We start from the raw sequence: 26549 nt of genomic DNA, 5'->3' as shown, positions 1-26549 counted from the left end.
GTGGACGACGCCTCCGCATTACTTTGCCGCGACCTGTACGAACCTGAAATTGCTGGGAGCGATTTCTGGGCTGTTTTTGACCCAGGTTTTGGCACAGAAAACACAGATTAGAGGCTATAAAGTGAGGAAATGCATCAACACAACATAGAAGAGTCATATTTTCACTTTTCATAATTTAGATGTAGTTTTTAGAGAGAGAGGTTCTCTCCTCTCTCTCTTAGGATTTAGGATTAGGATTCCTCTTAAAGAAATTAGGATTTCATCTTCCTCAATTTTCAGGTTCAATGTTTCTTTTATTTATTTTCTCAGTTTAGTTTGTGAACTCTTTATGTTTAGATTGATTTTCTATTTAATATAATTTGAGGTATTTCAGACTCATTATTGCTTTCTTCTATTTATTATATAAATAATTTAGATTTTTCCCTTTTGGCTTTGGTTGACTAATTGGTAACTCTTGAGTTGTCAAACTCATCGTGATTGATAATTGTTATCTTTGCTGATTAATTTAAATTCCTATAACTCTAGTCTTTCCTTAGGAGTTGACTAGGACTTTAGGTGTTAAATTAATTTATCCACTTAACTTACCTTCATAGTTAGAGGTTGATTGAGTGAGAGCAAAAAAATATAATTCTCATCACCATTGATAAGGATAACTAGGATAGGACTTCCAGTTTTCATACCTTGCCAAAAACTTTTCTAGTCATTTAATTTTCATTACCATTTACTATTCTTGCTTTTTATTTTATACATTAAAACCCAAAAATATACCTTTTTCCATAACCAATAATAAATCATACTTCCTTGCAATTCCTTGAGAAGACGACCCGAGGTTTAAATACTTCGGTTTATAAATTTTATTGGGTTTGTTACTTGTGACAACCAAACGTTTGTACGAAAGGATTTTCTGTTGGTTTAGAAGCTATACTTACAACGCGATCATATATTTGTGAATTTCTTTACCGATAGAAAATTCGATCGTCAGGTTTGCTCCACGAGATGTAACGCTTGTGGGAAGGGTAGTGGGCTGGTGGGTGGTTTCAGATTCTTGGTGTATCCAGTTGTTTGGTTTTTTGTTTTTCTTTCTCCTGTGTTTGCGGAAGATGAGTAAAGGTTAGTTTTCTCTTCTCTGTTTGTCTCTTCCTTTTCTTTTCATCTTCTTTGTGTACTGTTGTTTTTGGAATGCAGAAAGGAAAGAAGGTAGAGTAGGGACAGATGTGAAAACAGAGGTGAAGCTTGTTGAGGATGTGTGGGTTTGGGACCCGCTGAATCCTTTCGCGTGGGTGGCTGAATCAGTGAAGGAGTATGTTTCTATTTTTAATGACGAGAGTAGTATTGCACAATTAGGTTCGGCTTCTTCATGGGTCAGAGAGGGTAGTGATGTGAAGCTTAGGTTTCTTCCGCGTAGTACTGACGATCGGGTTTTTCATCGTGGGGAGGGGTTTGAGTTCTTTTTTATGTATAACTGTATTTTTGTGGACTTGGGTGTGAGATTCCCTTTCTCCGAGTTTGAGTGTGGTGTGTTGATGCAGCTGAACTGCGCACCATCGCAGTTGCATCCTAACTCATGGGCATTCATTAGGGCTTTTCAAATTCTGATGGGGTTCTTAGAGATTGAGCCTTCGTTGGAAGTTTTCTTTGCGTTATTCAGTGTAAAGGGATTAGCCGGGGTTGTTGGTTGAATCTTGCCAATGTTCTGGGTCGTGCTATTTTTAGTTTGTATAGGTCTTCCTATAAGGGGTTTAAGTCCATGTTTTTGAAGATAGGTGTTGCGGAGGGTGAATATCATTGGTTTGTTGATGAATGTTTGTTGGAGAGGTTCCCGTTGTACTGGGTTCCGAGACCTAGGCAGATACTTGGGATGGATGGAATGGAGTATAGAAATGAAATGATCGTGGAGTTTTTAGTTAATCATATTTCGTCTTCGGGTTTGCTGTCTGTTGTTGAGCTCCTTGAGTTGGAAGTGGATAGGGATGCCCTTGATGGATATATAGGTAACTACTCTATTTGGTTATGCTGTGTGTCGTTGTTTATAGGTATTGATTTCTATGTTTGTGTTTGTAGTTGAGAAGGCTCCGAAGGTGACTTCATCCAGCTTGTGAGCTTTTTTCTGGACGAAGAACGTCGAGAAGCAAGGCTCAACTAGTCAAGTTATGGCGGAGAAAGGTGTTGAGGTTAATCAGCCATCTCCGAAGAAGGTTAGCTTTAAGAGGAAAAGAGGTGAGGTGAAGAAGACTAAGAACGTGGTCGAGGAGGATACGGGAGAAGAGGTTAACCTGGTTCAGGTTAAAAATTTTACTGAAAACCAGAAACTGTTGCATAGTTATAGAAGGGATAATGATTTGACATCTTTATAGAGCGAGCACTTCCCTTTTATTGTCATGGCCGACGAGCATGTTCAGAGTCCTTCTGACGTTAAGCTCATTCATGATGTTGGGGACGTTAGGGTGGCTCAGTATCTGCAGGTGTTTTTTGCAATGATTTGTTTGATTTGTTTATTTATAATTGTTTTTGACGTGGTTTCTGTGTTTAGGTTATTGGTGCCCGCTTGATGTGTGTTGATCGGACCGAGGAGTTGAAACGTTCCAGGGCTGTTTTTGACAAAGCTGCGATGGATCAGCTTATGCGGGAGAATGTTGAAAAAAGTGGTAAGCTTCGCGATGCTTTGGATCTGGTGGATCAGTTAGGGGAGAAGCTCGGTGCTCTCGAGACATCTTTGAAGAAATCCCTTGAGGATAGAGCGTCTCTGGAAACTAGGTTGGTTGTGCTTGGGGTTGAAAAGAAACAAGCTGAGGATGAGAAGGAAAATCATGGCTTGGAAATGTTTGTGGCTGGATTTGAAAAAGCTGTTGAGCAAGTGAAGTTTCTGGTACCTGATGCTGATTTGTCGAGGATGGATCCCTGTAAGGTGACTGTCAGAGGCGAGCTGGTTGAGGATGATGATGATGTCGAGGGTGAGGGCGAGAATCCTGATTCTCCTGCGAGGGTTTGCCTTGTTATAATCTTTCTTTGGATTGTTCGTTTAGGGTATTACTTTATTGCTTGTGAATGTTTCATGTTATTTGGTTTGAATTATAGCAAAGAAAATTGTGGTGTTGTTAGTGTTGTTTGGGTTTGTGGTCGGTTGGCTTGTGCTTGTTCTGAGTTGTAGTATTAGAAAAGCGTTTGATTAGCATATGTAACAGTTGTTTCGTTTTTCGATAGATACGCTCAAATGCGTTAGGAGTCAATATTGTTTGCTCGAATTTAGTTGCGCAAAGATGAATGATGGGAGTAGATGTTTAGTTTGTAATATAATTGTTTGAAAAGGTGCGGGGTGGTGTGCCTCATTAAAACCTCTCCAGCAAAACCCTCCTTAGGAAAAAGAGTGCATCACCGTGTCCGACTTATAGACTAACTGAAATACAATTTTAGAGAGGATATGTTCCATGTGTTTGGTAAGATAGTTCCATCAAGCTTTTGTATTTTGTAAGCCCCATGGACGATGACTTTGTATACTTTGAATGGTCTTTCCCAGTTTGCACTTAGTTTGCCATGTCCTTGTGGTTTTCGTATGTCTTCGACCTTTCTGAGTATGAGGTCGCCTTCCGAGAATATCCTCGGTTTGATCTTCTTATTGTACTTTCGAGCTATAGCTCATTTTGTTGCTAGTTGCTAAAGTGATGATTTGTCTCGATCTTCCTCTATGAGGTCGAGCTCGGCTTTTCTTTTCTCAACATTGTCGCTTTCGCTTACGCTTGTGGTTCTGTCCCTTTGTAGGGATACTTCAATTGGTATCATGGTGTTGCATCCGTATACTAGCCTAAAAGGTGTTTCCTTTGTTGATGATTGTTCAGTGGTGTTGTAGCTCCACATTACTTCAGGGATGAGCTCGGCCCATTCTCCCTTTGAATCTTCTAATTTCTTTTTGAGGCCCTGCAAAATGATTTTATTGGCGGCTTCGGCTAGACCGTTAGTTTGTGGATGTTCAACGGAAGAAAATTGTTGGATTATTTTGAAATTTTGCAAAAAATTTGTGAACTTCTGATCTATAAATTGTCTGCCGTTATCAGTAATAATGACTTGAGGAATACCAAAGTGGCATAGTATGTTTTTCCATACAAAGGAGATCATTTTTTCATAAGTGATTTTTGCCAATGGTATATCTTCTATCCATTTGGTAAAGTAATCTATAGCGACAATTAGAAATTTAACCTGGCCTAGAGCGAGGGAAAATGGTCCGAGGATATCTAGCCCCCATTTGTTGAACGGTCACGATATCTCATATGTATGTAACTGCTCGGCTCGGTTGTGAATGATTGGTGCGTGACGTTGGCATTGATTGCAGTGTTTGACTTTATTCATGCAGTCTTGTTTTAGCATCGGCCAGTAGTAACCAACTCGAAGAATTTTGGCGGCTAAGCTTCGGTCGCCGATGTGTGTGCCACAGACTCCTTCATGGACTTTATCTATTTCCAATTTGGCTTCTGTTGTGTTTAGACATCGTAGGAAAGGTCTTGTAAATCCTCTTTTGTATAACTCGGTTCTGAGTGTGGTGTAGAAGCTTGCTCTTCGTTTGAATTTTCGTGGATTTTGGATGATGTTTGGTATGGTACCTGTTTTCAAGTAGGTTATGAGAGGTGATCTCCAGTCGTCTTCATGCAAGACACTCGAAATTGTTGTTAGCATAACACTGGGCTCGTCTAGTGTCAATTGAGATAGTATAGGTGTTTTGGTTTGACTTCTTGTTGTTGCCAATTTTGAGAGGATGTCCGCTCTGTTATTTTGCTCCTGAGGTATATAGAAAATATTAAATTTCTGAAAATTACTGATGAGGTTACTAACCGTTGTGTTGTACTTTTCTAATAGGGGATCTTTTACTTGGAAGTTACTTGTTACCTGTTGTACTACCTGTAACAGCCCAGACCACCCGCTAGCACGATATTGTCCGCTTTGGCACACAAGGCCTCACGATTTTGCCTTTGACGATAGAGATGATAGCCTAAGCCCCACACACTTACTCGTCAAAACGCGTCATGCTAGGGAGAGATACCCACACCCTTATAAGGCATGCTTCGTTCCCCTCCCTAACTGATGTGGGACCTTACAATCCACCCCCCCTAAGGGAGCCCAGCGCCCTCGCTGGCACATCGATCTGGGCTCCGACTCTGATATCATCTGTAACAGCCCAGACCACTCGTTAGCACGATATTGTCCGCTTTGGCACACAAGGCCTCACGGTTTTGCCTTTGACGATAGGGATGATAGCCGAAGCCCCCAAAACTCACTCGTCAAAACGCGTCATGCTAGGGAGAGGTATCCACACCCTTATAAGACATGCTTTGTTCTCCTCCCCAACCGATGTGGGACCTTAGAGTCGTATTTGACGTTTATCTGTGTGATGCCCATGGTGTGAGCTAATTGCAGTCTTGCTATTAAAGCTTCATACTCTGCCTGGTTATTGCTTGCATGGAAAGTAAATTGTAGTGATTGTTCAAATTGCGTTCCGTGATCATCTTGGAGGAGTATTCCAGCTCCGGAGCCCTTACTATTTGAGGTTCCGTCGACGTATAGTGTCCATACGTTATCTTTAGGTGCTTGGTCTTCTGGAGTTAGTTTTAAAATAAAGTCGGCTAGTGCTTGTGATTTGATGGCGCCTCTAGATTGGTATTGGATGTCGTATTCTGACAGTTTGATTGACCATTTGATTAACTTTCCTGCTAGTTCAGGTTTCATCAGTATCTGTCTTAAGGGTTGTTCTGTTTTGACCACGATGATATGGCTTTGGAAATAGTGTCGTAGGCACCTGGCTGTTGTGACCAGAGCTAGGGCTAGTTTTTCCAGCTTTGGGTAGTGAGTTTCAGCATTCTGAAGTGATATGTTGATGAAGTATACCGGGTGCTGTTGCTTTTCTGTTTCTGTTACTAATACAAAACTAATAGCATGGTTAGTAATAGATAAGTATAAATAAAGTGGTTTACCTACTTCTGGTGTTTGGAGGATTGGAGAGGCCGAAAGTATGGCCTTTAGTTCTGTGAAAGCTGCTTCGCATTCTTCGGACCAATGGAACTTTTCTTGTTTCCTCAGGTTTTTGAAAAAGTGATGTGATTGATGGGCTATATGGGGCAGGAACCTGGCCAATGCTGCAAGTCGGCCGGTTAGTTGTTGGACTTCTTTGACCGTCTTTGGGCTTCGCATGTTTAGGATCGCCTGGCAAATGTGCATAAAGCCGAGGAATTTCCTGCTTTGTACCTCGAAAGCACATTTTTCTGGGTTAAGTTTCATATTGTATCTTCGTAGTTGTTGGAATATCTCTGTTAGGGCTTCGGCGTGGCGTGTTGTATGTGTTGATTTTGCCACTATATCATTGACATAGACTTCTATGTTTCGTCCGATTTGCTTTATGAAAAATTTGTCCATGAGTCGTTGGTAGGTAGTGCCTGCATTTTTTAGTCCAAATGGCATAACCTTATATCAGAAATTACCATTGTCAGTAATAAAAGCAGCCTTATCTTGGTCATGTTCATGCATTACGATTTGGTTATAATCGAAATAGGCATCCATAAAACTTAGACATTGAAAACCAGAGGAATTATCAACAAGTTTGTCAATGCATGGGAGGGGGTATGCGTCCTTTGGACAGGCCTTGTTAAGGTCTGTATAGTCCACACACATCCTCCACTTACTGTTGTTTTTCTTTGCCATTACCACATTGGCCAACCAGGTGGAATATCTGAGCTCCTTGATGAAGCCAGCATTGAGTAGTTTCTGAGTCTCCTCCAGGGAGGCCGCCCTTTTGTCAGTGCCGAGGTGTCTTTTTTTTCTGAGCTATAGGTCGCACTGATGGGTTGATAGCTAGCTTGTGGCAAATGACGTTGGGGTCTATTCCTGGCATGTCTGCTGTGTCCATGCGAACAAATCAACATTTTGTCTTAATAGCTCGATCACTTGGGTTCTCTCATCGTTTCTTAGTGCGTTGTCGAGGTATGTATGCTTGTCTTCTTCGTTTGTTAATTGAACTTTAGTGAGGTCGTCAATTGGCATCGGTCGTTCTTGATGGTTGGTTCTTGGGTCCAAGTCTGCCAAGGGGGGTAGCTATTCCGAGTTATACACCGCCTGGACATATTGTTGGTCGGGCTGTTTTGGTTGTTCGCTATTTAAGCAAGCGTTATAGCACTGTCTGGCCTCCTTTTGGTCTCCATGGATAGTCACCACTTTGTTATCCTGCGAAAGGAACTTGACACACAAATGCACAGTAGAAACAATAGCGTTGAATGCATTTAACGACGGTCTGCCTAGAATGATATTATAAGGACTCTTGCAATCTACTACAAGATATTGTATTTCTAAAGTTCTGCTGTTGGGATAGTCTCTAAAGGTGGTATGTAACCAAATATAACATCGGACAGATACTCACTCACCTGAGAAACCTACCAGTTCTTCGGATAAGGGTTGGAGGATTTTGTCGCTCAGATTCATTTTTTGGAACGTTGAGTAGAACAGCACGTCCGCGCTGCTCCCTGTGTCCATCAGGATCTTCTTTACCAGCAGTTCTCTGACCTGTGCTGTGATGACTATGGGGTCATCTAGATTTCAGTCAGCAACCTTATAGTCCTCGGGGCTGAATGAGATTTCTGGTTTGTCCTTGTTAGTAGGTTGGGATAAAGTTGACTCTGTCATCATCATCAAAGCTTGGTACGATTTTTTTCTTGCCGAGTTCGTACATCCGCCACCTGAAAAACCACCAGAAATGCAGTTTATTATTCTGCGGGGTGGATTGTTATCATTGTCTACCTTTTTTCCATTGTCTCGGGGAGTTGTCGGTCATTTTGGGTTGTTGGCCGAGGCCTTCGATGCTCTGCCTTCGTCCTCGGCTGTCAATGTATTTGTCTAACAGTCCCTGGTGGGCTAGCTTCTCAAGGACATCTTTTGCTATTACACAGTCGTCTGTAGTGTGGTCATACTTTTGGTGGAAAGCACAATACTTGGATCTGTCCATGTGCCTCTGGTCCTGATATGTACCGGCTCTGTTTGGGGCTTTGATGAGTTTGGAATGTAATATGTCTTTTACAATGCCCTCTCTTTTCGTGTTGAAAGGAGTGTAGCTGTCGAACTTAGGAGTTAGTCTGAACGATCTTTGGTCTGTCTTGCCGGCTGAATGCCTATTTCGTCTTTCTTCTTCCTATTCGGAGTAGGTTTTTCTACTATTCGTAGTGCTCAAAATTCTTCGACTTCGATTTGAGTTGTCGCTTTCTCTCGGAACTCGGCTAGGGTCTTTGGTTTTGCTATTACTATGGATTCTTGGAATTTCCCTGGCCGGAGGCCACTCTTTAGAGAATGGAGGTGTACTTTGGGGTTCAAGTTGGGTATTTCATTGGTTGCCTCTGCGAACTTGGTCATGTAGCCCTTTAGGCTCTCGTTCAGCCCTTGTTTGATAGTGCTCAGATAGTCAGAGTTGTGAACGTATATTTTGGACGCAGCGAAGTGGTTGACGAATTGGTCGGTCAGGTCATCAAAGTTAGCTAGAGATGGAACCCTCGGGTAGGTTGGAGAACTAGATGAGCGCAGCCCCATTCAGGAAGGTTGGGAAGGTTCGGCATATGATGGGGTCAGACTCCTTATTCATGAACATCATGGCATAAAATTTGGTGACGTGGGCATTTGGGTCTCTTATTCCTTGGTAGGGTTTTAGGATTGAAGGCAAAGTAAGATTCTCGGACATTTTGAAGCTCATAACTTCTTTTGTGAAAGGATTGGTTCTTTTGACGGTTGTTTTTGTGGTTTTAGGGATGGTGTGTCTAGTTTCCAAAGTGTGTTCATCGTTGTCTCCCTTGTGTTCAGCACTTTTGTGTTCTCCTTTGGTATGATCGTGCTCCATCTGTCGCAGGAGCTCGGCCATTCTTTGATTCTCGGCCTTGAGGGCTTCATTGATTGCCAAGATTTCCGCCTGATTGATGTTGGAGGGAGCGTGACTGTGCTCGTCCGCCATCTCTCGTGTCCTGCAAATGGAAATGAAAAAATATGCAAAATAAAGGAAAGTGGGGTTAGACAGATTTCGGCCCCACAGTGGGCGCCAAATGTTCCTATGCGAAAGTGAACTTCGAGGTATAGCTCGTTCTCGTGATACTCGAACTGGCTTTCCTTGGAGCAAAGGGAATGGAACGTCGTCTTCTCGAGGGGAGGCAACGTTGGGTATTTGCAATCTGCAAAGGGACTCCAACGTCCAAGTAAGTATGAGTATGAGTAGTAGAGATGATATTCAGAGCGAATCATGTACCTATAACTAAGTGAGTTATTTGTATATAATAGGGTTCGTTGAAGGCAATTATGCATATCTATTTGTCATCGAATTGGATGGGATATTCATTGGTGGTATGTCTTTCGGAATTTTGGTAGTTTGTGAAGAGATTTATGGGAAGATTGTGTGCTGACTCAATTCCAAATTTATTGCTATATATTTGGTTGTTTTAGTCTAACGGATCATTAAATATTTTTAAAACTTATTTTATATAAAATCGCAAATAAAATAACTTCTCACTATGACTATAAATAGTAAAAGAAAACCAAAATATGATAATAATGGAATAGAATGTATATTATTAAATTGTTAAATTAGAATAAATTTTTATAACACATATAATATATTATTATTATTATTATTATTATTATTATTATTATTATTATTATTATTATTATTATTATACCATTGTTTGGTATTTATATAAATGACAAAAGTATAACATTATTTTTTTAAATTAAATATGTTCATGATAAATTTTTTTTAGAAATATATTTTAAATATAAATATAAGAAAGTAAACATTTCTCGCGTATTACACGGGTAATATACTAGTGTATGTATAAAAGGAATAGTCTTCATTCCACGAACTGATATTATCATGAACCCATCATTAATTATATTGTGCAAAAATGAGTACATCATCAATATCACCGTCCAAATCCAAAATGATGAGAGTATCATCATCACTTTTTATGATACTGGCAATACTTCTTTCTTTCAATTTCAAAGTTGGTATGAGTGATGATGATTCCATTCTCCCTCCTAAAGAAATAACAGTCACCATTAACAACAAACTGAACATGAAACTTGGTCTCCATTGCAAGGACAAGCATTCGGATTTTGGGTTCGTAGAACTTCAAGTTGGTGAGAGTTGGAGCTTCGAGTTTTATAACCCTTTTCGCATTTGGTTCTCGCCATTGTATTGGTGCATGTTTACATGGTATAATGGGCAAGAAGTAGTGCACTACTTTGATATTTATGTTGGTAAACGTGATTGGCCAAATAGATGCTCTTACCTTTGTGTTTGGGATATATTTGAAGCACATCCGTGTAGGGTTACCGGTGGAGAACCTGAGTGTTTTCCTTGGAAGAATAATTAATGGACTTGCTATATATGTTTTCCCTATCAATGTAATATATATATATATAAAATTCAAAATATTTTATTTTATGTAGCATTATTATTCTTTTGGTTCAAACTATATATTTCTCGTATTTAATTATTGTCATGAAATTAATTATCAATTTTCGCTCGCGCAAGAGTTATTTTTGGATTATTTGAAATGTGAATTTTTGCATGCGTCTTTTTTTTTAATTTTATCCTATATATGTTAAAATTCTTTGTTTTGGATAATAATATATAATTGTATTTTTAAAACCTTTTTCTTTCTCGTAAAAATTTTATTACCATGAATCAAGTCATGCTACGGATTGGAGGAGGAATCTGTCTTCCACTGTCTCTGGTCTTGTCCGAATGCCGGTGAGTTTTGGAAGGTGAATCAACTCCCATTCCCTCACCGTTGAGAAGAGCCACGGCGGTGGTGGCTCCAATTGATCGAATCATTTTAGAAAAGTGGAGGAACTCAGCGATCGAAGAGCTTTGGAGGAACAACACCATCTCATCTAATTTTCTTCCTTTTGATTGGTTGTAATATGATACATGTTAGAATTTCCGTTTTTATCCTTATGCCAAAATTAAAGCTTAAGTAGTTGTTTGGTAGAGGTTAGGATAGATAAACATTTATATAATTTTATCTAAGATTTTTTTTTGAAATAAATGGTTTTATGAGATATATGATCGATTTTACATGACCAGAAGATATAGAGTTTGATATTTATTGTTTTCAATTTTTTTTAAAGTAAAAAAATAAATAAAGTATAAGACAAATAGAAAATCTTGAGCCTATAGTAGATTTTATTAATTTGATAATATTAAAGAGACAAAAAATAATTAGTTAAAATTTATTTTAATTAATAAATATTAAATAAAATAAATTTTAATTATTTTTAATTAATTTATTTTTATTATTAAATATATTTGTTATTTATTATTTTGGCCAGTAACTCATTAGTATTAACACCAAATTACTTTTAATAAATAAATTTTATTAATTTATTATATGTATAAATTTTAATAAATATAAATATAATTTATATTAATTTATATGTGTAAATTTTAATAAATATATAAAAAAATTATATATTTATATGTACAAATTTTTATAAATATAAATATAAATTATTACGGTTTAAGTATTAGTCCAAAATGATAATATTTAAAAGATACCTCACATTACTATTAATAATTTATTGTCTCTATTTTATCATAAGAGCCAAACATGGAAATAATTAAATATTAATATAATTGCCAGCTCATTGATACCAAGGCAGTAAAAAAAAAAAAAAAAAAAAAAAAGAAGAAAGAAGCCTTCCATATATATAGATTGATCGATCTCGTCATCAAAATTCATCAACATAGCAAAGTAAAGATGACTCTCTCATCATCGTCACTCTCTAAGATTGTAGTAACAATTCCCATGATAATGCTCATACTTGTTTCTTTCAATCTCAAAGTTGCTGCTATCCCTTGGACCATTCGTGTGACCATGAACAACAAACTGAACAATATGCAGCTTGGTATTGAATGCAAGGATAAACACTGGGATTCAGGGTTCAAAGTAGTTCCAGTTGGTCAAAGTTGGAGTTTTTATTTCCATCCAAACCCTTTTTGGTTCACATCATTGTTCTTCTGTACCTTTAGTTGGTATGAGGGGGGAGGAGTACATCACTTTGATATTTATGATGCTAAACGTGATGTTAATGTATGCAAAGAATGTATTTGGGATATCTCCAAAACTGGTCCATGTAGGGTTTCGGGTTTTGCTGCTCCTATATGTTATCCCTGGAAAAGTAGTATTTAATTTATAATTACACATAAGGCGTAATAACAATTATTTCGGTACGTTTTATTATCTTTTTTATTAATTTTTACGTATTAATACTGTGAAATACCTTATATAATTCAATTATATTATATATACTTTTGAATGAATGTTTAAATAGTATACTTTTATTAATATGGTGATACTTAATTGAATGCATCAAAAGTTCGCATGAACCTTAGCATGTGAAATGGGTTTATGCCTTTATGGGATCGGAGAGAGATGAAAGAAGAGTATATGTTAAACTGAATATTATTGTGATTGCCTATGATTCAATACACCTTACACAGTATAGTATTTATTGCTATTCAATGGATCACTCATTGTTAAAGTAATCTGTAAAAAAATATTAATCCAAATGAACAAATATTTTTGAGACCTTATAACTGCATTCTTATCATTGTTTTTACATTCAATTGGTATTATCTTCATTTTTATTTTGTTTCATGCGTTTCTACAACAATCACGTTTTTTTTTTATTTTTTGTCTGATTAAAATCTGCAAGCCAACTATTGTTTGTTCAATCCGATAATTTTTGTGGAATCGACTCTTACTCACCTAAAATATTACTTGAACGATTTGGTGCACTTATTGGTTTAGTTGTGCGAGTTTAATTTTCACACACCAAATTTTATACTTTAATTAGAGTAGGTTTAACACATTCCGTTGTTTTTTATTTAAATAAAAAAATTTATTATTTAGTTAAATAAATCGAATTATGCAAATTTACCATTTTAAACATTTAATTTTATTTTTATTTAGGTTATACTAGGTAACCAATGACTTTTTAAATAACATGAACAACGAAATCTAAAATGGACTCAATTTAAGTAAAATAGACTACATTTTTAAATTACTCACTTAAATTTTAATATTAGAATAACCATTCGCACACCTAATAAATTAAATATCCGATATATTTATTGTTCACATTATTTAATATTTTTATTATCTACCTATATTTTTCTTTCTACATTGCATGTCTGCGAAAATATAAATTACAAAGTTTTCGCAGTAAATCTCAGCGAAAATAAGTACAAAATTCTCTCAATTGTTACCATTGCTAGCTGCAAAAGCATGATTGCATTTTTGCAATCCCTGACAGCAAAAATAGACAATTAATTTGGCGCCTGTAGCTAGCGAAAATATGGGGAAATTTTCTCTTATTTTCGAAGACCATGACAGTAAAAACGAGTTTCAGTTTATGGATTTGGTGTCTGTGAAAATAGGAATACTAACTAGAAAAATTAAAGAAAATAATGCAATGTTAACCTGCTCATTTAGATTTTTCACAATATGGTTATCTACATTCATTCGATTAATGTCATTACTGTCTTTTTGGTTTTTGCTGTCATGCTCTACGCAAACCGTATAATTATCGTTTTCACATTTTAAGCCTTCGAAAATGGAACCAAATGTTCAAAACAGTAAACCTGTGTAGTTAGATTTATTTGAGTAAATAATAATTTTTTCTTTAAATTAAAAAAGTCCACATACATTTTGTATATAAAAGAATTGGTTGTTTTGCTAACAGCTTTACACACTAACTACTCTTAACTGTTTTTCTCTTTTAGTTTTGGTATTTTTATAAAAATATCTTCATACGAAGATTAATTCAACTAAATATATTCAATCGAACATGTTAACAATTCATAATATCATCTTCATATGAAAATATTTTCGTAAAAGTAACCACCTTTAACTTTTTATCCTATTATGTTACCTTGTTTCAATATAATTCATGCAAATACATGTGAAACATACATAACTACTATACTTATTGTCTTAGTATTAATCATATTTTAAGGTATATTTGCGAATAAATGTGGTAACAAAAAATCTGTTGATAAAATCTAGCGATAAATTCGTTAGTAATATAATTTTTTTTCAGTAGTGGACTTTGGTTTACAAGGACAAAGGAGAGAAGAGAATGCCTTATGAGGAGTTATGACGGAGAATTTGAGATGCTATATATGAATTTTGTTATTCAAAGCTAAAACGTATATTAGAGATGTTTATTATATCTTGAAATATCTTCAATTAAACTCTATTTTTAAGCTCTTCCAAATTGAAAAGTTGTAGTCAGATTTAATGTAATTATCGTTTTATTCCTATAAATTATTATAATATTATTATAAATGATATTATTTTCTTTTTACTTTTGTAGCATTAAATACTAAAAACAATTTGTTATTATTCCTCTTTAATGAAAACTACTCATGTGAATATTAATTGCATTTTGATACAAATATTTACCGCTTTACATACATTTCGTCTTATTATTCTTTGGGGGTAGGATCGAATAGAAGCCAATTTTCTCTCTCTCAACAATTATTTCTCTTATCCAAATCCTTATTTTACTGAAATTGTCAACGTTGCTTTTGAAACTGGAAGGTTGGAAGCATGAGCAAATTTGTCTCGAGGTGATGTTGAAGATGATAAATTTATGGTGATTGCTACGGTACGATAATAAATTCATACGTACCGATACGTTTAAAATATGGACAAATAATAATAAAATATGTGGAATTTATTTTCCACGTCAGCATTTAATTTTTTCTTTTCTAAATATATAGTATATCACCATTTTTACTAAAATACCCTTTTAATTAAATAAAAATAAAAATTATTTATTTATTTAATTTTATAAAAAGACTTAAACATCCTTATTTACTTTATTTGATTAGATAAAAATATCCTTTTAAATTAATCAAATTTTAAAATTCAGTTAACAATTAATCCTAATTTTATAATTTTAAATAATTAAAACAATAAAACAAAAACATATTAAAAAAACAAAAAATCAAAATTGTTCTTCATCTTCTCCAATTCTCTTTAACTCTTGATTATTGGTGCCCCTCTAAAGAAAAGCAGTTAAAGACCCAAACCAAAGCGACAAAACCCTAGCCCGGCCGCTGTCTCCGGGTTCTCAGCGCTTCCGCTTCTTCCTCTTCCCCTGTTCGAAACCAGGTAGCTCGGCACGTCGTACCCATTCTCGCTGGCTTCTCTGTTCGTGGCTTGGAGCAGTTCGCCGTCGGATCACCGCTTGCCGTCGTCTCGCCGGTTGCCGTCGTGGCAAACCTACGTCGATGACCACCTTCTCTGCGAAATTGAAGGCAACCACCTCTCCTCCGCCGCAATCGTCGGCCAAGACGGCAGTGTTTGGGCTCAGAGCTCTAATTTCCCTCAGGTTATCTTTAATACTTCTCAATTTCTCTCTCCAAGCTCTCCTTCTTTCTTAGTGCTTTGTTTTCCAGATTCATCTGTTCATTTTTTTTTAGTTAATTTTCCTCCGATTTATCAGATTTGATTTGCATGTGACATACTGACATATCCTATGGTTTTGGTGTTAATTTGATACATTCGCGCTTTAACCATAGCTGTTTAGTTTTATCAACTGGAGCTAATTGATTAATTTTTCAGTTTCTTAATGTTTCACTTGTTAAGTGCAATTTATGCTATAAATTAAAGCTTGGAGAGAGTCATTAGGAATGACTTGGAGTTTGGACTATGTGATTATCTGATATGAGATGCATTCCTTTTTATTAGTATGTAACAACATAAGATCAATCATACACTCGTTATTGTTATATATGAAATCGGATATTCACATCACTTGTGCAAGTAACATGTGGCTGGGGATTTCAAGTGTGTTTGGTTCATAGCACAAGTCAAGTGATCCTTGCAATCTGAAATAGTTTTAGTTGATCTGTTCTTGATTGGTCTTTTGTGTTGTGCAGTTCAAGCCTGAGGAAATTACTGCTATCATGAACGACTTTGCTGAGCCTTGATCGCTTGCCCCCACCGGGTTGTACCTCGGTGGCACCAAATATATGGTTATACAAGGTGAACCCGGCGCTGTCATTCGAGGGAAGAAGGTACTGACTGTTTCTAATTATAGCTTGAATTTTGATTGCACAAGTTCATCAAAGAAAATACAACAATCTATGATAATGTGAATCTGCTAATCTGATTGAGTAAATTTATGATGTAATCATGGATTCAAATTGTGGTATGTGACTGCTTTAGGCCATAGCTCACAATGAATCAGCATCAGCGTAAAACTCATTGCTGCACCATGTCCATACCGTTGTTACCTTGATGCTGGTTTTGGCCATTGGTTGTTAAAATCTCAGCTTGTCCTTGTCATGCAGGGTCTTGGTGGTGTTACCATTAAGAAGACGAATCAGGCGTTGATCATCGGAATCTACGATGAGCTGATGACTCCAGGGCAGTGCAACATGATTGTTGAAAGGCTGGGTGATTATCTCATTGATACGGGTCTTTAAGTCTTCTTTGTTATTTCATGTTATCTGCTTGCTTATTTCACTGGCTCCTATACAAGGCTTCGCATCGATTTGCCAAGAGAATGCTCGATTGTAGTGTAATAATATTAATTAATGGTTATTCAAAGTCATGGGATCTGCGTCTAGGGAAGAAGTTATGGTGCTTGAGAAGTGAATGATAACTATAATCTCTGTTGTTGTGCTTTTTAGCGGGTATCTGTATACATTTTACAAGTGGTTTTAATGCTACGGGCATAGATTGGCATAACTTTCTAAAACCTTATATCTCCCATCCTTTTTCTTCTCAATTTTATCTATGCCCAAGGAATATAATGTTATTATCATCACTGATTCACGGTTCTATTAGCATCATAGTATATTTCCTTTTACTCTTGGAAGAAATGTTACACCTAATAGTTCTCATCAATTTTGAGATTTCTAAACTGTGTTCTTGGGGTGTCAAATTATGAGTGGAGAAAATGGAAAGGGATAGAAAATAGGGACAAAGAATCTCAATCCATTGGCTATGGACTTTTGATTAAAGTCTTATGTCTGCATTGTGTCTCCATTTAAAATTTGACACATGCATAAATTTCATCTCCATTTTCGCCAAGAATTTGGCACTCAGAAACAAATAGGATAGAAACAAATATTTGACTATCCACAAGTACCAAAATATTCATGGCTTGACGCGCACAAGTTTTCTTTAACCTCAAGAACCAGATGAATTTTTTATTAAACAGGGTTCAAATAAGATGTTCCCCTTAGGCCTTAACAACATAATTTCTTTTTTAATTCCCTTGTATTTCTTGTGCGTCTTACGATCCAACAATTTCCTTTGTTGAGTTTATGGAAATATACAACATAGAAGTTCACAAGGGACAATCCACATAGTACATTCTTTTAGAGACAAACAATCCCGAACATGATACTACTCATCACCATAAAAGAGGGTAAGAAATCTTTGAATATGTAGTGATACAAGTATATGTTTTCTGACGAGTTGGCATGTATAAATGGGGGAACCCCACTCTGCATAAAGTAGAAAATTGGAAATAAACCAACTGTACTTACAACATTTTTTGTATAAACTATTCACAAACCAATGACAATGCAAACTAACAAAATACAAATCCAGAAACGACCCAAAAAGTACATACCAATTCTCCACGCTGGTCTAAAGCTTCAAGATAACAGTTATATCTAAATCCAATTTGTTGAGGAGATAGCTGACGGAAAGAATAATCTCTCTTATTATAGAAGACGGTTGGATAACACTATTGCTGCTTATAGTATCCACCTTGATGAGGTGGAGGGTATGGAGATGGAACGGTATATGGAGGCCTGGGAACAGAACCAGGTTGCTGAGCCAGCGCATTGTAGTATGGACCACGCCATCCAGGATATGCAGGTTGGCCATACTCTGCTGGTGCCTACTGATGAACCTGATGGGGTTGGTATGGAGCGGCAGATGTTGGTGGAATGTGGTATGGAGGTGGAGGCTGATGCGCTACTGAACCATATGAGGGAGGGGGATGTCCGTAGGAAGAAACCGGAGGCTGCTCAGGTGGTTGATAATAAGGTGTTTGGGGACGAGGATCTGTTTGTTGTGTACTGGGTCTTTGGTTTTGGCTTCCAACTGGTGGGTAGCTACTACTAAAAGCACCTGAGTTTTTATCTTGGAAACTCAGACCAGCCACTTGTCTTTGAACATCTTCAATCATTTCTCTGCACTGGATGTTCCTTGTCATTACGAAGTCATTGCTCTACTGCTTTACATTTGTGATCGCATCCTATCGAACAGAAATTTGCATAAATAGCAAGTACTTGTTTTCAACCATATATTTAATCATACTCAGATAATTTCTTGCATAATAGAATTCAATCAACACATAGTTGATAAGTTCTAACCTGCAGAGTAACATAGAATTTTAACCCTTCATTAATGTTGTTTTTTATCTCTCGAAACTTGGCTATGGCAGCTTCAATCTGCTTATAGCATTTTTCACGTGAAGCTGAGATATTATAAGGAAACTATGAAAAGATCAACCATCAGACAAGTAGGGTGACTACACCAAAAATAAAAAAAGAAAGGGTAGCATTCTGTATGAAATAATAAGAGCCATTTTAACTATTACCACTGAAATAGAAAAGAAGGTCCATTAATTAATGCATCAGTTTAAACAATTTTCTGTTGCTGGTTAATATTCAGTTTTGTGTACATTAAAATCAGATTCAATATTGAGGAGAACAACCAAATAGATATACCTTTATAGTCTTCAAGATTGAAGAGAGCCGAGAATTCATCATTCTGAGCCTGTAAACAGAAGCAAACGGTTGTTAGAATCACATGATTGAAGATTGTTGCTTGCAATTGCTCACAATAATCAATGTAGTAAGTAAAAAAGGAACCCCAGAAAATTTTGTATTAAAAAAAAACCACCAAGACAGTTTGGGAAATATTTCTCTTAGAAAGTTCTAATATGCATCAATTCTTTTTAAGCGAGCGCACATAATGCAATACCTGGATCTGCATCAACAGTTGCTCCTGTGCCTCAATATTTGAGCTATTTCTTCACAAATATGGTCATATTTTGCTATTTCCTTCTTAAAGAGATCCTCATGAGAGCCAGTGGATGTCATCAACTTTGGTAATATATCATCCTGAAGATATTTTTAGAAATACAAGCAAAGATAAATAGTACATGTTATAGATTCATGAATCACGGATTACATAGGATGGAAAAAATTCCACAAGAAGCATCCTAATCAGGTGTACCTTTCTTTTCATCTCTTTAAGCATGTCTTCAAGACCAGCCCTTTGGGCTCCAAGAGTTTCTACTTGCCTCTAAAATATCGAGCACAAAATTTGATAAGAATTATAAACACATCTAATGCCAATGTTGTAGTCATTTTTTAAAATTATAACCCTATGAAACAATTAGAACATGTATTACTAATATTCCTTTTGTAAACTGAAATCCCTTTTCCTACTGCTAACTCTAATCAATACTCCATTGTCCCACAATATGACACAGATAGGATGAACTGAATGACTGTAAAACAAAAATATTACTGAAATTGCCAATATAGCAAAAAATTTGTCACATATACCAGAAAATTCTAAGAGAAAAATAACAGTCATATAAATTATTGATTCAAGAACTGGTAGTGAATCTTATTCTTTGAAAATCATAATACACAATCATAAAATAACCATAACAGGACCAAAAACAGCAACTAACCAGGCTCTGCTTGAGAGATCCCACAATAGCATCTTCATTTTGATCTAAAGACATAATCGGCCTTGCCAAGGTTGGAAGTGCGGATTCAATCTGGTAAAGTGCATAGGAAGTTCAATGACTGAGCAACATGTCCTAGCCACACCAAGAGCCAAATGAATCATAACAAATAGTACAACAATTTACCGGGCGGGTATCAAGGATTGACATGAATGCCGAATTTTCTCTAACCGAACGCTCAGGGTTTAGGGTTGGGTTTTTGAGTTCTATACTTCTTTCCAAGTTTTCAGAGGGAGAAAGGGCCAAAGGGTATCTATCGAAGAGGGGTTTTTGATTTCTGAATCTGTTTTTTTTTTAATGAAGAAATAAAAACGACGGCGTTTGGAGGCCTTTCGTTTTGAACCGGTAACACTCCAAAAGCCGGGCTGGTCTAACAACTGTTAATTACTGGCATAGGGCTGGTCTAACAATTGTTATTTTATACTTGTAAATAAGGTTCTAAAAACCGGACCGATCATCAAATTGCTCTAGTTACTGGTTTATTGGTTTATTGATCTAACCGGTCCAACCGATGATTCAACCGAAAAAATCGCTATAGAATAAAATAATAAATAAATTATAAATAAACATCTTAAAATATCTTCCAAATTTAAAACACTACACAAAAAATCATCAACCAAATTCATATGATCTTATCAAAATACAAACTCAAAAGTTAAATAGTAAAAAGAAATATCTAAATATTAAATTTTGACTTTGAGGGTTAACAGGATCACTTAACACTTTAGATTCTAATTTAAAAATGTCAGGAGATAAAGGATTATCAATTTCAAAAGAATGTTGAGATAGAAAATGTTGATCATTCTATGGTATTATGCTAACTGAACATGAACCTGAACCTTGCAAGATGACCTTTTCGGTTTAATCTTAGGCAGCGTTGCGTTCATCTATTGTAAAAGAGCTCTCTTAGCAACAGATTCTTCTTGCTGAGCAAGCCATAAATGGGATCTAGTGTTGTTTCCAAGTTGAGGTATCAACATAACAAGTAGTCATTGAATAAGAAAGCATAACATATCACCAACTACCTATACACTTTGGCATTTATCTTTATGAACTGATCTATACCTTTTATTTTAAAAAAAAATTGTATCTAGTACTATTCTAATACGTGAAAGTTGGTGCTAGATTTTTTTACCTGTCAACGAAAACAACACACATTGGTATCTGCTTGTTTTTTATTTGTTGCAATCATCAAACAATTCTGCTAGACTCCCTACCGATTGCTACAGATAAAGAGCAAAAGAGATCGAGTATGGTACAAGGATGCGACTTGCGTTGGATTTGATTCTAAGGCCCCACAACTTGATGCTGCATAATGTCATTGAATCTGCTACTAGGAATTACAATAAGTATAAACAAAATGAGTCAAACAAAAATTAAATAATTGTAATTGTCATGTAGTCATGTTTAGTTTATATTAACTACTAAGACTTGTTAGTTTCATCTCTTTTACTTAAAAAATTATTATGCACTATATTTTTTATGGACTCTTGTTGAAAATTAATGTTTCTGTCTTTCGTTCGATTTTAGTTGAATTTAGATGAAACTTAATTTTCACTCTATCATTTAGATTCATTGAACCACTTCTGTATTGTAAGTTGAATTGAAAATTTGATACTAAAATATATTAAGCATTTTAAAATAAAAACAACAGGAGAGAATGGTTATAATCTATCTTCTGAAAATCGGTTCGGACCGGCCGGTTGAACTGGTTGAACCTTGAACCGCTACAAAAAATAACTCGGACAAATGTTAAAACCCCAATTTCAAAAACCGCAATTGAACCGTCGAACCGGCCAAGAACTGGTCGGTCGAACCGAACCGTCACCTGGCCAGATTTTTGGAATAAGGAAAAAACGCAGTTTTGAAAACGGTTTGAATCGACTAGTCGAACCGGTCAAATCGTGAACCGAGGAAAAAAGCGGTTCGGACCAAGATTTTGAAAACCAGTTCGAACTGTGAACCGGTATAAAAAACGAATCGGTCATATATCAAAACCGAAAGATTCAGAAACCGTCGTTGGACCTCGAATCGGCCGAGAATCGGTCAGTCGAACCGAATCAAGACCCGACCGATTTTCTAAAATTTGCTCAAAATGGTGTCGTTGGTTAGAGGAACGTAACCATGGTTCTAAAAATTGAACCGGACCGATCGGTTCAACCAAAATAACCGAAATCCGGTTATCTAACCGGTTCGAATAAAATTAGAAATCGCTTGACAAAAAACCAATAAAAACCGGTCGAACGACGGTTAACCGATAAACTGACAGAACCGTCCGATTTTTTAGCGGATTTTTGGTTTGAAAGTAATACTTCTAAACTGCGTTTCTCTTTAAAAAAAAAAAGAAAAGAAGAAAAAAGAAGGAAAGGCTAAACTAAACTAAACGAAGCTGCTGAACCCTAAATTAGTCACCTCCCTCTCTACCTATTTTTCTTCCCTCTTCTCACCCCCCTCTCACCGCTCCTCTCTTTCGGCGACCCACCGTCCGGCAAGCTGACCACCATTCTTACCTTCCCTCTTCTCTTCTCGCCTCTCCTCTTCCCTTCGAACGCTTCTGCCCCCCAGCTCTCGTCACTGCCACAGAGAGAAGCTGAATCTCTCTGCCCTGCATCGTTCCGCCGTTCGCGCCACTCTATGCGCCGCCGCGAGCTCAGCCGGCCACCACCAACTCTGGGTGGCACTACTTCTGCTCTTCTTCCCCTTTCCATTTCCCAGTCTGTCTCTACTACATTCCAGGTCCCTGCCTCATCCCTGCTTCCTGCTCTGTTTCTTTACTTTCTTTTATTAATTCTGTTGTTATTTTTAGTTAGATTGCTGATTAATTCTGTTTGTTAGGATAGATAGATATATATGCTGTTAGGTAGCTAGGTTGTGGTTAGAGGATTCTAGGCCTGATAATTGCTCCTTTCTTGATTATCCAACATGGCTTAATACTGCTTGTTTGCTGAATGATGTTGGTGTGATCATTACTGTGCTGTTTCTGTTTCATGTGACCTGATTCTACCTGCTGCCCTGCTGAACTGTACTTGTGAAATTAAGTTTGATGCTGCCTCTGTACATGCAATCCATGCTTTTCTCATGTTAATTGCAATTTTTGGATTCATGTGCTTATATTTTATCTTATTTATTTATTAGCTCTGAGGGATATTTCTTTGCATTTTGATCATTCCCTCTTGATGTGGGAGTTCTAGTGCAAGTGGGGTTTTCCCTTTTTTCTGGGATTTTGAAGTGGAAGTGGGAGTTCGAGTGATTTGGATTATACCCGAGAGAAGGGGCTGGTTGATGCAGCTTTTGTTTAAATAATTAAAAGTTCATTTATGCTCAGTTTTGAATATGCTGCCTGATCAGGGAAAAAAGGTAAAGTTACTCAGCTCATATGTGTGTCTTTCACTAATCTATTATGTTTCACTCAGTAAATCACTATTGATGTCTTTGTTATTTATGGTTATCTTTCAGCAGTTTGTTGAACTACAATTCCCAAATTCACATATTTTTTGTTTATTAGGCAGTCAATGACAAGCAAAATGAAGCCATCACAGCTGCATCTAATGAGTTGGCCAAAAGAAAAAATGATCTTGAAGAAAATTTAAAACTTTCACATGATTTAAAAGTAAGTATAGTTTCATAATGATCTTAGGCTTTCTATTTCTTGTATTTGTAATTTTCTTGTTCTGATACTTACTGGAAACTATTTAACTGGGTTGATGGATTCTCACGCTCATACATAGCTGCTGCCTCTTCAGAAGTTGTTAATACAAAATACTGACTTCATGTGTTGTTGGGCTTATTGAATGCCTGAAATAATGATTGCTTAACTTAAACTTAGAAGTTCACATTTTGCTTGGGTTGGGAATGGTTCTTATATGTGGCATTTCATGTATTGAAACATAATATGTCTAGAATCAAAGTGGCATTTCATGCATTTTCTTAGAGTATAGTCTTGATCTAAAAGTAATATTAGAGTGCCCACTAAACTCTAGTTGCTGCCTTGCTTCGATGAATTCATAACTCTTAATTCCATTGATAAATTCTTGGTTTCTGATTGATTATGTCACTCATGGAAGGTCTAGGCGCAGCATGGAATGTTGCTAATGTGACAAAAGGATCAACTGGGGTGATATTTGGTCTCGGAACTGTTGGCCTTTCTGTAAGTGCAGCGAACAACTCTGTCTATCTTAACTTTTCAGTTCTCAATTGATTACTAATTATCATTTCCAAACTACAAGATAATTTATGAATTCTCCTTTAATTAGGTTGCACAAGGTGCAAAACTAAGGGGAGCATCTCGAATAATTGGCGTGGATAAGAATCCACATAAGTGTGAAAAAGGTGCCAAAATCAGTCCTGAAATCGATCTGAATATTGTTTTTTCACCTAGCACAATCCTTGGTTCATTAATTGTTATTGTGTTTGTTGTTGCCGCAGCAAAAGCTTTTGGATTTACAGAAGTTGTTGACGCGAGTTCCTACCAAGAACCTATTGCTCAAGTTACTATTCCTTTTTCAGTTATACCATCTGACAAGGGCTACTTATTACAAGTATCCAAAGCAAAAGTTTTCATTCCAGTGGCTAAATGGTCGTCGCAGATTCTTCCAACCCACCACCGTCTTCTGAGTTGTGTTCGTCGCCTGGCCTCTGTCTCCGTCACGATTCTGCCCCCCTCTTCTCAGACTACTCAGTAGAAAAATCCATCTCCATTCCAGTTTCCTTCCTTCGAGTTCAGAGAGCAGAAGCTCAACCAAGAAAAAAACCTTAGACTTCGACGGTCAGTATGTACCCGAAGCCATGCATCATATCCCTCGAACTTATTTCTTATCAATGATACTGTTATGGATTTGCTAAGGTTCGTTTCAATATTTTGCTGATCCTTTAGTAGTGTAGTTGTGACTTGGTTGTTCACTTGTGTGTTTTAGAGTGAAAATTGAGTTTCTGTTGTGCATTACAGGGCTTTAGTTGTTTCCACTTTCCAGAGCTTGAACTTGTTTCTTATATATTACATTGTCCTGGATTTGCTTTGATAAGGTTTGATATGAGATTCTGATGGTCTTCTTAGGTAGTGACTTGATTATTCATGAATTTGATTGTATAAATTGAGTTTCATTGGTGCTTTATGGGACTCTTGTTACCGGAATTAGAACTTGTTTTTATTAATGCTATTATACAGGATTAAAGAGTCTGTTTTGAGATTTTTGATGATCTTTCTCTTTGGTAGTGACCTGATCTTTTCGTGAAGTTTGTTGTGGAAATTAAGTTTCTGTAGTGCCTTATGAGGCTTTTGTTGTTTACGGAACTTTAACTTGTTTATTATAAATATTGCTGTTGATGATTTTCCGGTTACAGATCCGTAATTGATGAACTGAAGCAGATCAAAGTTGTGAACATGCGTAACAGGGTAACACAAGTCAATTTTATTCGCATTGTGGTATTTTGTTTTCATTGAACAAAAAGCATCTTGTGATTATGCATGCTGTTTTATGCAGGAATTAGTGCTGGATTTATTGCAGTCTGTTGTGGAGATAATTACTTATGGTGATAAACATGATCCATCCATTCTTGAGTAAGATCTTGTTGGGAAAATCTCGTTGCTTATGATCTTGTTAGTATTATCTTAAAAATTTTGAATTTTGTATTTGATTAAATGGTTCAGATGTTTCATGGATCGCCAAGTGGTTGCGGAATTCGTTCGAATGCTTGATATCAGTGAAAATTCAAGAATTGAGGCACCATTACTTCAGTATCTCAGCATAATGATTCAAAACATGGATAATGAACATGCAATTTGTAAGACTGTTAGTATTTCTTGATGTTTCAGGCTAAGGTCATTAGACTTTAGAGTTTTACCTATTTTCCATACATTGTTAGGCATGAAATAGTTATTTGAGTTGAAAACTTTAATTTTTTTAATTGAAGATCTTTAGACCCATCAATAGTGTAATGCACGAGATCTTATGCTATGCGGAAATGTTGTCAAATATGGTACACAGAATCCAGATGGTCTGTTGGTACTTTTATATTATCTACTGGTATGTCTTAGGCTTCATACTGGTACTTAATCCAATATGCTGTGCTGACTTTGCATCTTGCAGACTATTGTTTCAGCAATGGTTATATTAATAGCATTATTTTGCATCCGTATGAACTTGATGGGGGAGACTTGGCTCCATACTATATGTCTTTTCTAAGGTTGTGTTGCAAGTTTTTCTGTTATAAATTTTATCTCCTCTTTCTTTTATTAGTGAATCACATAAGGGTGTAAATTTTCTGATTCTGATATTTTGTTTCACATGGTTTTATGTTTGTTGTTATCTTATAATATTTATTCTAAAAGGAGAAACTAACTTTTGGTTCATTTCTTCATTCAGGGCTGTTAGTGGTAAAATAAACAGAGACACACTTTGCCTTCTTGTGAATGTACATGGGGTAGGTCAAAACTTGTAAATATGATGGTTTGTTGCTGTATATTGAGCTAAAATAATTGTCTTCTCACTTTTGAATAGGACAAGTGAATAATGAATTCATCCTTTTTTTGTTGAATTTACTATGCTAGAGTAGTTTTGAATTACACACGTTTAGAAAGCTAATGTAATATCATTTTTGTTGAATTCACATTCTGTATTCAATAATATTCTGTTTCTAAATTTTATATTCTGTAACCTCTTTTACCTTGAAAAAGTTTATTCCCCCACCCAAAAAAAATAATCTATTTGAAAATAAAAAAAAAATGGGGTAAGTGGTTGGTCACA

At 36.3% G+C, this 26549-nt stretch overlaps 2 protein-coding genes, 2 long non-coding RNA genes and 2 pseudogenes across 4 annotated transcripts; 4 read left to right on the top strand and 2 right to left on the bottom strand.

The window, feature by feature from the left end:
• Window positions 1-7071: 7071 nt before the first annotated feature.
• Window positions 7072-8550, bottom strand: LOC140173236 (uncharacterized). The gene is made up of 4 exons (XM_072196025.1): window positions 8269-8550; window positions 7771-8158; window positions 7398-7536; window positions 7072-7348 (listed from the first exon to the last, which is right to left on the bottom strand). The coding sequence occupies exons 1-4, from the start codon at window positions 8548-8550 to the stop codon at window positions 7072-7074; spliced, it is 1086 nt and encodes a 361-aa protein (XP_072052126.1).
• Window positions 8551-9905: 1355 nt separating this feature from the next.
• Window positions 9906-10376, top strand: LOC112803734 (S-protein homolog 19). Its single transcript, XM_025847209.1, has one exon. The coding sequence runs from the start codon at window positions 9906-9908 to the stop codon at window positions 10374-10376; it is 471 nt and encodes a 156-aa protein (XP_025702994.1).
• A 1389-nt stretch (window positions 10377-11765) lies between these two features.
• LOC112803733 (profilin-1-like) lies at window positions 11766-16782 on the top strand (annotated as a pseudogene).
• Window positions 16783-17442: 660 nt separating this feature from the next.
• Window positions 17443-22514, bottom strand: LOC112801912 (vacuolar-sorting protein BRO1-like; annotated as a pseudogene).
• A 238-nt stretch (window positions 22515-22752) lies between these two features.
• On the top strand, window positions 22753-24378 carry LOC112801914 (uncharacterized). Its single transcript, XR_003202135.3, has 5 exons — window positions 22753-23163; window positions 23312-23416; window positions 23871-23953; window positions 24060-24135; window positions 24232-24378. It is a non-coding gene; the product is annotated as an uncharacterized lncRNA (long non-coding RNA).
• A 674-nt stretch (window positions 24379-25052) lies between these two features.
• LOC140184600 (uncharacterized) lies at window positions 25053-25578 on the top strand. Its single transcript, XR_011881686.1, has 3 exons — window positions 25053-25198; window positions 25287-25363; window positions 25454-25578. It is a non-coding gene; the product is annotated as an uncharacterized lncRNA (long non-coding RNA).
• The last annotated feature ends 971 nt before the right edge of the window (window positions 25579-26549 follow it).

Source organism: Arachis hypogaea, chromosome 5, assembly GCF_003086295.3.
Source record: "Arachis hypogaea cultivar Tifrunner chromosome 5, arahy.Tifrunner.gnm2.J5K5, whole genome shotgun sequence".
Classification (NCBI taxonomy): Eukaryota; Viridiplantae; Streptophyta; class Magnoliopsida; order Fabales; family Fabaceae; genus Arachis; species Arachis hypogaea.
The sequence above is the reverse complement of the archived record's forward strand: the minus strand, read 5'-3'. Positions and strand labels throughout refer to the sequence as shown.

What these genes read in the sequence shown, in the direction of transcription:
- LOC112803734 (XM_025847209.1), top strand. Translation starts at nt 9,906, where the DNA reads ATGAGTACATCATCAATATCACCGTCCAAATCCAAAATGATGAGAGTA.
- LOC140173236 (XM_072196025.1), bottom strand. Translation starts at nt 8,550, where the DNA reads ATGGGGCTGCGCTCATCTAGTTCTCCAACCTACCCGAGGGTTCCATCT. An exon ending in CCCGAGACAATGGAAAAAAG is followed by an intron (nt 7,537 to 7,770) that starts GTAGACAATGAT and finishes ATCACAGCACAG; the next exon opens with GTCAGAGAACTGCTGGTAAA. An exon ending in AGAACTGGTAGGTTTCTCAG is followed by an intron (nt 7,349 to 7,397) that starts GTGAGTGAGTAT and finishes TACCACCTTTAG; the next exon opens with AGACTATCCCAACAGCAGAA.